General features: G+C 48.0%; 2 protein-coding genes across 2 annotated transcripts; one reads left to right on the top strand and one right to left on the bottom strand.

The window, feature by feature from the left end:
• Window positions 1-904: 904 nt before the first annotated feature.
• On the bottom strand, window positions 905-1264 carry GGI43DRAFT_386485 (uncharacterized protein; the record flags this gene model as incomplete). Its single annotated transcript, XM_083203800.1, has 2 exons — window positions 905-1128; window positions 1201-1264. The coding sequence occupies 2 exons, from the start codon at window positions 1262-1264 to the stop codon at window positions 905-907; spliced, it is 288 nt and encodes a 95-aa protein (XP_083057552.1).
• Window positions 1265-3738: 2474 nt separating this feature from the next.
• GGI43DRAFT_386484 (uncharacterized protein) lies at window positions 3739-5871 on the top strand (the record flags this gene model as incomplete). Its single annotated transcript, XM_083203799.1, has 1 exon — window positions 3739-5871. One exon carries the CDS (start codon window positions 3739-3741, stop codon window positions 5869-5871), a length of 2133 nt encoding a protein of 710 aa, XP_083057551.1.
• Window positions 5872-10865: the final 4994 nt, after the last annotated feature.

Below are 10865 nucleotides of genomic sequence, written 5' to 3'. Positions count from 1 at the left end.
TTTCCAACCACTTCAGCAGGCGCCTCACCAAGAGCCGGATGCTTCATCTCCAAGAAAAAAGGATATACGATTAATGACGAGAAACGTGGCTAAGAGAGAGCTAGAGTGGGTTTATATAGAAAGAGGGCTAAGGAAAAGCCGAAGACGAAAGAAGGCAAGCTTATGATCGTCATTCATTCTCGAAATTGACTACACACTGGTGGGCAAGACATGCCTTTTTTTTGGCGCTTTATTAGACAGGACTAGGTGCAGGCGATGGTACGATAGCATATGATTTGCATCTGAGGAGTTATAAAAGCATAAATCTACGGGATACAGACCTTGGGGGCTGCAGATATTCATGATATATGGCGTGCACCTATTTGGAAACGGCCAATCTTGGATAAGGCTTCGATAGTTATGACGTTGAGCCTTTGGGAAATAAGACGATTAGGGCCACTTGAATTTTTAGATATAATAGAGATGATATTAATATTCTAAAATGGTCAATAACCCCAAAAATACATATTGACCATCTTTGAGGCTGGCTGTCTGTGACAATTTAGGCCCCGTTGGCTCGAATAAGAACTGAAGTTCTCAGTCTGGCAATTGACTGGGCAGAAATGATGGACTCGAATATACCAAACGATTACCAGCATATTCGTCTAGGCAGACATATTCAGGAGAAAGAAATCACTCGGTTCTCGCGCAAAGTCGATAGAAACGTCAATTGGCTTAAATCAAACTAACTAGACGAGATAGCTGATAAACCATGGCTTCATTATATCTCATATCTCATATCTCTGTAATGCAGATACCACTTTCTTCCCTAATCAGCACATATTGACCAAGTCGCTCGCTCGCTAGCGAGACTCGTGTGTTTCCCTTCCCAAGTCAGTAGCCAGCTGGGCAATTAGCCTGCAAGCTAGGCCGCCTTGAATCCTGGTCTAAGATGGCTAGAGACCTCTTTCTGGCGGCGACTGGGGCGACCGGTAGGGAAGACCCAGTGGACGACTTGATCTTTGGGGCTATTTGGCGGGATAGGCTTAGGGGGCCTGGGAGTAAGCAGTAGGAGCAAGAGGAGGGTTTCTGGCTTCGGCTTTCCTCCGCAGAGGGCCAGGATTTCCATGCGAAATTTGCGCAGTTTTTCTATCATAGATGAGTAAGATATTGAACTGAGGGAGACGCAAATTCTAACAGTAGATAGTACTCAATACTTACCCGCTACTTCAGGGTCGCAGTACAGGCCGTTGTGGCCGCGAGAGTTCATAATGACAACAGGCATTGCGAATTCGAATCTAGCGTTGCTAGTGCGTGAAGCTGTCTCTCTTTTAGTGGAACCGGTTAATAAGGATGTGCAGATCAGTACTTTGGTAGATGAGGGACGAGGACTTACATGACTCTCTCTGGTCTATGACGATGTACTGCGTAGTTTGTTTTAGTTTTGGTTTTGGCAGCCTGAAACAACTTGTCTGAATTACGGGTGCTGTGAAGTGGAAGAGAGCAGAAGAGCGCCAGATTAGCGGTGGTGCTGAAGAGAAACTTATTTTTGGCAGGTGGAAGTACAGTAGCAACCACTGGCTGCCTGCCTGCCTATCGAGCACTTACAGCACCAATTTACGCTGAGGGGTGACTGCCCAAGATGCCTGAGGACCACTATCAACAATCTCAAAATCCCTCCCTTTCCCCCTTTCTCCCTCAACCTTGACCAGGCATCTACTCGACCTCTCGGACGCACTACTCCCTCTACTGGCCTCTTTACAGTTTGTCAGCCTAACGGTCTCAACGGCGATCCGGGATGCATGCCTCTTCTCTTCTCGCTACCAAAAAATCCAAAATGAAATGCAGGCAGGGAGCAGGGAAGGGCATGGCCAGCGGACATTTTGAAGACTCCCAAAAAAAGACATGGAGGAGCCACTCCGTACCCAGGGTGGGTAATTTCGCCTGCAGCTCCGCGTCCCCTTGCATTCAGTCTAGGTCGCTCCCGTATGAGTGCCGGTACACGATTATTACTAGGGACAGTATTAGCGGGCGAGCCTGGCTTGGGCTCTCCTCGTCAAAGGATGATGCAACAGCGGCTCGCTAGAGCTAATACGAGCAATAGTGTTGGATGCTAGATTGGAATCTAATGCACACAGCCTATTCAGCTCAGCTTTGATGGCCCTACAGCACAGCATGTCGAGCGAAAGACGCATCCCTTCAGAGTGCCTTGCTCGAGGGCACTCTCGCTGCTCCCTACTTGTGCATACAGAAGGCACCAAGACAGTGGTCTATAATTACGAACCCATGTCGAAAAAAGACTGACAGAGGATAGAGACGACTCCACGGCAATCAGCGAACTGGAGCCCTCGATCCCTGCAACCCACCCGTCATTGTCATCATCGCTGCTTGGTTCATCTCGGCTCGTCTTTTGCCTATCAGTCGAGAACCGGCAGATGACGGGCATTGCAACCGCACACGTGTGAAGACAGGGTTGACAAGTGCTTCTAGATAATCGGGACGGTGGCCTTTTCGGGGATGATATTCATTCTGAAGATTCAAACAATCAATGCGCAAGCTAGTGCAATCATGCGGGGGAAAGAGAACGCGAGATGTGATCACTCTGCTGGAGCCCGTTACTTCGTTTCACAGCTTGCCCGTTGCCAGCTTTTCTGCTGAATACAGCCGCTTTCAAGGCCGTCCAAGCCATGGCGTCGCTAGCCTACTGGCTGCAAGAGCTAGAGGTCACACAACCGACACGGCCAATGGGCTCTCATGGCGGAATACGCCACCAAAACGGGGCCACCCTGCGAGCTAAATTGGCTCTGGAGATACCCGCTGTCCCATTGGCGGTCCTCGCCCTTGATAGCTCGCTTCTGTACGTTCTCAAGAGCCGGGGGTCCGGGGATGTGCTAGGCAGTTACCAGGGTGCTAGGAAGGTTGAGGGCCTCCTCATCAAAAGGTGACCCGATGTTTAAGGAGAGACCCATGTTATTAAAGACATTGGCTTTGATGATGGCTGTGGAAAGTGATCTTCAGGGCTCCGGTTCTTCACCATCTTCACCTCCTCCGCTTTGGTGAGCTGCGGGCCAACGCCTTCTCTCTCCCTTCTACTACTACTCTTCCTTTTTTCCATTTTTCCTGCCTTTCTTTTCTTTTCTCTCTCGTGTTCAGCTCATACCTTCCACCGGAGCATTGCTTTTTCTCCATCATCGTCACCCTCCCTTCTGTATAGTAAACCAGCTTTTTCCAACCTCTATACTCTATTCATTCATAGCCACATCTAGACCCGCTTGGTGCTAGACATTGCTGGACTTTTCATTCGCTGTTTTTTGTTTTTTTATTCCCTTTGCTTTTTTATTTCCTGGTATCTTTGCCTGTTTTGGCTGTTTTGGCCCGTGTCTATCTCGCCTCCCACCATCCAAAGCACAGTCAGGCGCCTTCTCGCTTCCCCCAGTCGCCGACTGAGACATACATCTGCCCTATCGAGGGCGAGAGAGCCCACGCAGTTCACAGCTCGGCCCTGGTGCTTCTTACTATCGTATGCACTCTGATATGCAAGCTTAGTCTGGTAGTGTTCATAGCCACCAGACATACTTCCAGGCATCCTATCAACGTTCCTGGCCAGGGAGGCACTGAGAACTGGTGGCGGGATTCGAGCACGCAAGGGCGTTGCCACTATTATCGGTGTTCTGAGTGTGTACAAAGTACAGTCCTGATTGTTGGCTGTTGAAACGATAATTCGGTCCACCAGTCCAGTCTATTCGAGAAGCGACGAAAATGGCGAGTGTCGAGGCAACATTTCTAACACCCTGGGTGGGGGACCAAAAACCACCCCCATCGCCGCTTGCTTCTAATCCTGTCGTCTTTCGTCGGTATAGTACCGGCATTAACTTCTTGGATCGCAAAAAAGAAGACAAGAGAGCTTCCATGATTGAACCACCAATGATGACACCAAAGATCCTGAAGAGTACTTACATGGAAGATGATGATGATCTGGACGATGATGATCTTGATAAGCAAGATAACACCATGAGCTTGGCAGAATTTTTCCAGAGCAATGAACCACCATCAGACAACTTCATGTCGGTTCCCTATGCTTACGGAGAAGATAAAGAGCGAGAATCGAAATGGTCCAAATTCATGAGCATCAAGAGAAGAAGCAAATCTGTTCCCAGGCCGCCGGTGAACATCCAACTGCCAGACTCAGCCGTGTCAGGCATTACGAGTGGTGGACACAGGCACATTGCCATCTCGATTCCTCTCGATGCCATGCCGTTTACAGCCGATTCAAAAGCACAAGACGATACGAATGTGAAGAATAATACTGGTGTGAAGTCTGGAGGGGTAAAACCCACGTACGGTACACTCCCACGAAGTTTTGCGGTCCAGACATACTCTGAAGAGAATGGCACTATCACCGTTTATCATCCAATCACAACAGAGACACCGGAAGGATTGGCCAGAGCTCTTCCTTCACATCGCTCCAGCGTTTTGTCCCAGCAATCTATTATATCAGCATCAAGCTTGGGCGAAAGGAGCAACCACACCCAAAGCAGCCATCGACGATCCAATAGCCAGTCTACAGGCTACTCTACAGAAGCATCTACAGTGGCCAGCACCAAGAGCAAGCAACCTCACTACTTTAGCATATTCCCAAAGCCTACAACTCTGCCGCAGGGGCTTCACCCAACCCCCCCAAGACGGCCAAATAACCAGCAGCGATCAGCAAAAGCAACGAGTATGATGATTGCCGCCAGTCAAAAACATCGCCATCCAGCACATTCAGCATCCATTGACGGCCTATTAAATTTAATCAAAGACGAAGAGAATGTTCGGGATGGATACAATAAAAAACCACTACCATCTCCTCCTCCAAAGAGCGAGGCTAGAAACAAGCAGCAGTACAAGCCAGGCGTAGGATTCCCTTCTCCCATCACTGAAGAATCCACAGACGGCTCTTCGGTGGGCAGCAAGCGTGCCGTTCGAAAGACTGTATCTGCTCAGTCAATGTTAACGGTTAGCAAGGAGACGCCTTCTCGGCCCTCAACTGCGGGCTCAATACAGAGTCGTCGCGATAAAGTTCGAGACAAGAAGAGGAGAGATATGGAAGCCGTACGAAATGCAAAACTGTTAAAGGAAGCGCAACAGCGACGACAATCGGAGGATAAGCAGAAAGGCGAAGAGGTAGAAAGCGCCAATGCAGACGAGCAAGACAATGGCAAAGGCCCTCAAAAGGCATCTCCCATTAACACGCTCTGCCCTATTGTCGTCGTTGTTGATCTTCAGCCCTCACCGGGATTACCTGAAGAGACTCCTGTCTCTACACCAAGCGTCTCTACGCCAAGCCAGATGCGGCTTTCTCGCGATATTGACAGCGAATTGTATCTGGAGCAAAAGCGTAACATGATGGACAAGCAAATCTTACGACTCTACGAATCTTACCATGAGAATCGCCTCCGAGACGTGGAGCGCCGCATACGCCGCCTGGAGCGCAATGGTGACGTCTGGCTGCGGGCCTTGGTGCCTGTATTGGATGATATGAGCCGTAACATCAAGACTATCAATCCATCAGCCAATACCAATAAGTTTGCAGATTTGGAGGGCCGAGGCTGGGCTTCAGACGATGAGGTTAGCGGAGCAGGCGCAGAGCGCAAAGCTCGCAGTACCAAGCGCAACAAGACGACGACAAGGAGAGCCAGCTTGTCTCGAGGTCGAATTGCAGCAGGACTGATTGGGGAGAAATTGATGTCTGACGACAGCGAATGGAGCGACACGATGAGCAGAAGCGACGATTTAAGCGGCCTCGGAATTATCGAGCCTTTGATGAGAGAACTCGCTGGCGAAGCACGACGAAGACAGCAGCAGATTGCTGAGAGGACGGCTGATGACTGGCGTGGCAACACTGTATAAGTGAGAGAAAGTGGCTTGTTTTTTCTTCCTTCCTTTCCCTCCTTCTTTACTCTTCTGTTTCTTTTTCTTTGTTTCTTTTGTCTCTTGAAAAAAAGGGTTAGCGAAAAGAATGGGTGATGCCTTTCTTTGAGGCGTTTTTGTGGGATTCTTACGTATCTATATGTTTATTTGATTTTTCGAAGTATAAGTGCGATCATGCTTTGGGACGGATATCATACCAGCCATGGCCGTATTTACCTACATATACCCGTACAACGTCTTGACTTGTCTTAGTTTACTCTACCATACCACATAGTGCCCTAGTATTAATTTATTTTGTCTGAACGAATTTCTCCATTTCATTGAGTGATTGTTCTCTCATTACCTAAATGACAGATGGACGGTAATGACAGCAAGGTCAAGAGGCGTCCGTGGAACAAGAAGTTGGTATCGTCAAGTCCCCACCTGAGATCAGATTACCTCAGTGTGCTAGACCTGAAACACGGCGGGACTTTGTGAGGCATTCTGTAAGATATCAATATTCGTGTGTATGCGAGAGACCCCGATTCTTTGCTGCTCTTGCTGGCTATTATTGCATTGAATGTAATTCCCAATGCCAATGGGCTCAAACGCCTTGATAATGACGCTTGGCTTTCGTCTGGGTAGGGATTCGTTACAATGATTGCTATCACCGCAGCGAGCTTAAGCCCCTCCGACTACCTTCTTTAAGCTGCTCGATCCCAAAAGATCTAAAACGCTTCTCGTTATGACAGGAGTGATGAGAAAGGAGCGGCAAGTACTAAGAAACAAAGAAATCAGCAAAGTCATGTAACCCTTTCGTTGGCCCAGTGAAACAGCAGAGTGAACCCGGCTTCAAGTGGCACTCACCTCGAGAGATTCACATATGATCTTCTCCTTGTCAATTTACTTTACATGTCTCTTTGTAAATGTCTTGACATTCTTGTTAGAATACATTCCTCATTGTACTCCCCAGGAAATTTTTTCGAAATCGTCATCTTTCATGGGAAAGTGGCCTGCTAATTCGTAGAAAAATGCGCAGATCTATTTCTAGGGCGAATAGATTCTGCTGGCTCTTTTGAAGGCTTGAAGGCGAAATGAGGAAACGTTGCTTCCAAGTCCGCACATCCGTAGTCCAGTATAGCTCTAGTAGCCGACAGTCCGAGTGGCAGGGCATCATTCCAACCAACTGTATATATTTCTCGTGTGAGGGACTCTCTGCCATGCAATGTCTTTGGGCTGTTATGAGCAGTTGCCGTCGCCCTCAGTCGTATATTTAGATCACTTGAGATGAGGCAGCTTTGTTATCTGACTATCATCTCATATATTTTGTGATACATGCTCCAACATGATCTTGTGATTCGCCTTTATCCTCTTGAGTTGATTTGCGTCTTGGCGTTTGATTCTTCGCTAAACGAAGCAGCTTAATGATTTGGGGCTGCCCGAGCCACTTCTGACAGAACATTATGACAGTGCAGAGATGGAAGACTGAGAAAGCCTATAGGAAGTATAAAGAGGTAGAAATAAAATTGGTGAGCTGCCAGAATTATAAATTCGACGAAGTTAGACGTTGAGGGAATATCAAAATCACAGCAGCTAAGAAGCAAGGAAGGTAATGCGAATCGATCGCACTTTAATATTTGAGAATCTTACCTCAAATATTAACGTAGTCATAAAAAGTAATGTTTGTATGGCGTCTTGGAGCCAGCTTTAAACATAGCAGCCTGACGATCCAAGTATCTCATTGGGAGGATGGCATTCAGGGGCTGTCTAGGATCTCAAAAGGGCTCTGCATTGGCGGGGAAAAATCCCATGAGGTACAGCATTCTTCGATATTTGGCTCTTTATCTCTTCCTCCAGAGGCTTTGGGAAAGGAGATATTTGACTGAAATGGCTAACGTCAGTTTCAAGCTAAGAGGTTAATAACCGTAGGGCATATTGTATTTTTCCCCAGAGCTCATCTCATCAACATATTTATTGCGTATTCAACTGGGACAACACATTTTGCTGTGACTCAGCAACTTTTTTCTCATTTCATTCATCTTTTCGGCCACTTGGACAATACGACATTGAAGCGGTATACGCAAAGGCATTGCGGTTGGTTCAGTCTTCATTAGATTGCCCTGGACAGTTGAAAGAGTAACCGGCATTAGCCCTTTCTTCGCTTAATCAATTGCGGCTGGTTCTGGGTCTTGGAAACATTCGGATAGACCTGTTGATATACCATCCATCGAAAGAGCTCATTGTTACTGAAAATTACTGAAAAGTTAGTAGGTAGTTGCTCAAATATCTGTTCTCATATTTGGTATTCTTTCCTTGAGATACCTGTGATTGATATGTCAGGCATACTCGTCCAAGGGAAAGCATGAAACCGTGAAAAGAACAATAATTTTGTTGAAACCAATATACAAGAATTACAGCGGCGAGATTGCAAGGCATCATTTCTTTATTTACTTACCTCTTACACCTTTGAGTCTTAGCAGACTCAAGATGCAATATTTTGCTAAAAAGCATAGCTTCTTCATCATCACTTCTTGATATCGTAGCTGCCTTTAAGATGCATTCCACTATCCATATATTTCCTTTGGGGCTTTATCGCGCAGTTGGATGGCATTTCGAATAATATTCTGCAAACAAGATGAACTATCTTGTTTCACTATCACATTTTTAGCGTGCTTTCAATATTTTCTTGGTGTACTTCTATACTTCAGCCAAGAATCTACCACAAGTTGACATGTCTTCCGGGTAGCTTCAAGCAAGCAAGGCAATGAGCCTAGTCTCCGGGCAGTCCCAGGCCGAACCAGTCTGCTGAGTCCGACCAGGTTGTTGAGTTCAGCCAGCCTACCTCGGCGTACTGTGATTTCAGCTGAACACTTTTCGGTGATGCAAACCAGGAATCGAATGACACTAGAGGTGGATGTCTCGGCGTGTTTTCCTTCTCGTAGCTCGAAATCACCAGCGATGGCGTCACAAAATTCGTTTTGGTTCGATGAGTGTCGACAGGGCTCTACATCTTGGCAGGCCATTGGACCGGATCGTATGATGTCCGGGAGGTTTGGCAATCATCCAGCAGAGCTGGCGCTTAGATGCCTCTCCTTGCGGCTGAGTCTGAGACAACTCGTATGTTCACGTCCAGGCGTCAGAGTAATCCCGGGCTCCTGGTAACACCCAAACAAAGTGGTATTCATATGCAGATGATTTTGTGGCTGGAAAAGATTTCAAACATGTACGCCATGAAAATCTGAGTGCTCTGTGACCTTGAGTAAACTCGCCACTGACTCAAAATCAGCCCTGTTCGATATTCACCGCTCAAGGCGACAGCGGTTGTGATAGCCCCTGGCATCGAACTCGATGGCGCGTCTCTTTTCCTTTTTCGCCGTGTTGATCTCGTCCTTGTTTTCTCTATTCTCCGAGGTACATACATAGGTTACTTCGTCCAGGGTGAAGCAATCAGCTGGCAAGGGTGCTATAACACCAAACCCCCACTGATCTGTCGATGAAGCCCACCGGAAAGGCCCTAGCCCTGTCTATCCTTTTCAGCTCTTTTGTCTGCTGAAAGAAAAGTGTGTGGCTGCTAGTTCAGAATAGTTCAGGCTCCAATAAGGCGAAATCAAAGACAAGCAAGTCACCAGGGAGATTTGTTTAGCGGCGTCGATGTCCTAATGCTAGGTGGCCCGAGAGTATTAGTCGTGCTTTGCTGTTTATCTCGATAGGTATGAAGTAAGCTAGTAGGGCCAAAAGCAGCCCTACTAACACCTAGCTCTATGCAGCTACTGGTTGATTTGTTGGCTGGGTTGCTTTCGTAGGGCCGGTCTGAGTGCCTCACCCTCCCGCCATCGGTTGATCACAGACTGCCGGACGATCTTGGCCGGCGCAAGTACTACTGGAAGTAGCGGTACTCAAAAGGCTTTTGGCGCGGATGGTAAATTAGATCCCGCAACGCTAGTCTGTGGTGTAGCGACGAGCTTGCAGTTGAGGCGGTGGGAGCGAAGTCAAGCTGCGTTGATCTTTCGGGCATCTTGCTGCCGTGTACCACAAACACATAAACCACCATGCGGGCGATTAGATTTCTTCATGCATATGCATAGGCTTGTACTCTTGTCCAGCAATGTTTGAATTTCTTCTTTGGCCAATTTATTTTCGGTCTTTCTCTACCTGCTTCGTCGGCTATGGTGCGGTGAATGATAAGGCTTGGCCTTCAAGCAAGACCAACCGACTCCACAAGAGCTCCGTAATACGGGGGCATGGCGAGGGCGGCACCCTGTAGTTTGCTGTACAAAAGACGGAGAGGGCGGCATGTGGGCGGTAGGACAAGCAAGCAAGGGCGGAATATTGGCAGAGCTCGTACGAGCACGTACGTGTTACAGAGACTGGGGAGAGATATGTATGTCTGTCGGTAGATTCTCCGCAGCGTAACGCCACTAATACTACTACTTGGAGACCGGGATCGATGGCCTTGACCAGCCGAAAGCCATAAGCGTCAACAGCTCGCTTTGAATTCGACGTCTGTTACGCTTGAGCGCGTGATGGATCTGTCGCCGCTAGCTTTTCGCCCTTGTAGGCGTTTTAGCGGCTGCGGCGGCCATCTGCTTAGATGACGGCACCCAAAGTGGTGGATGATATTATTAGATTTGGGCTGCTGTGCATCCAGAGGCCCAGAATTCAACGCAGTGTCGTGTCATGTTAGCAGGCTGTTTTCATGGGTAGTCGCTTTGAGTGAATCGTATAGCCCCAATGCCCCAGGTGATGGCCTCCTCACACATTGGCTTCTCCAACAACTTCAACGGGGAAGGGCCTCTTTGGTGCGAGGGACTGAGAGCAAATGTGACGAGTGGCATGCAGGGCAAGAGAGCGACGCCAATTACGACGCTTGACTTGCATACAGGCTGTTCGACGATCCGCGTCGTCAAACATGGAGAGTAGCGACGAACTGCGGCGATAGGCGATCTAGCGGACGTGCCAGATTTGGACTGTAGGGGGTGCGGGCTCGAAATCGC

The sequence above is a fragment of the Trichoderma evansii genome (genome assembly GCF_050947405.1).
Source record: "Trichoderma evansii strain SZMC 28006 chromosome Unknown GGI43scaffold_20, whole genome shotgun sequence".
In the NCBI taxonomy this organism is placed as follows: domain Eukaryota; kingdom Fungi; phylum Ascomycota; class Sordariomycetes; order Hypocreales; family Hypocreaceae; genus Trichoderma; species Trichoderma evansii.
Note: the sequence above shows the minus strand (reverse complement) of the source record. Positions and strands in the feature narration are given on the sequence as shown.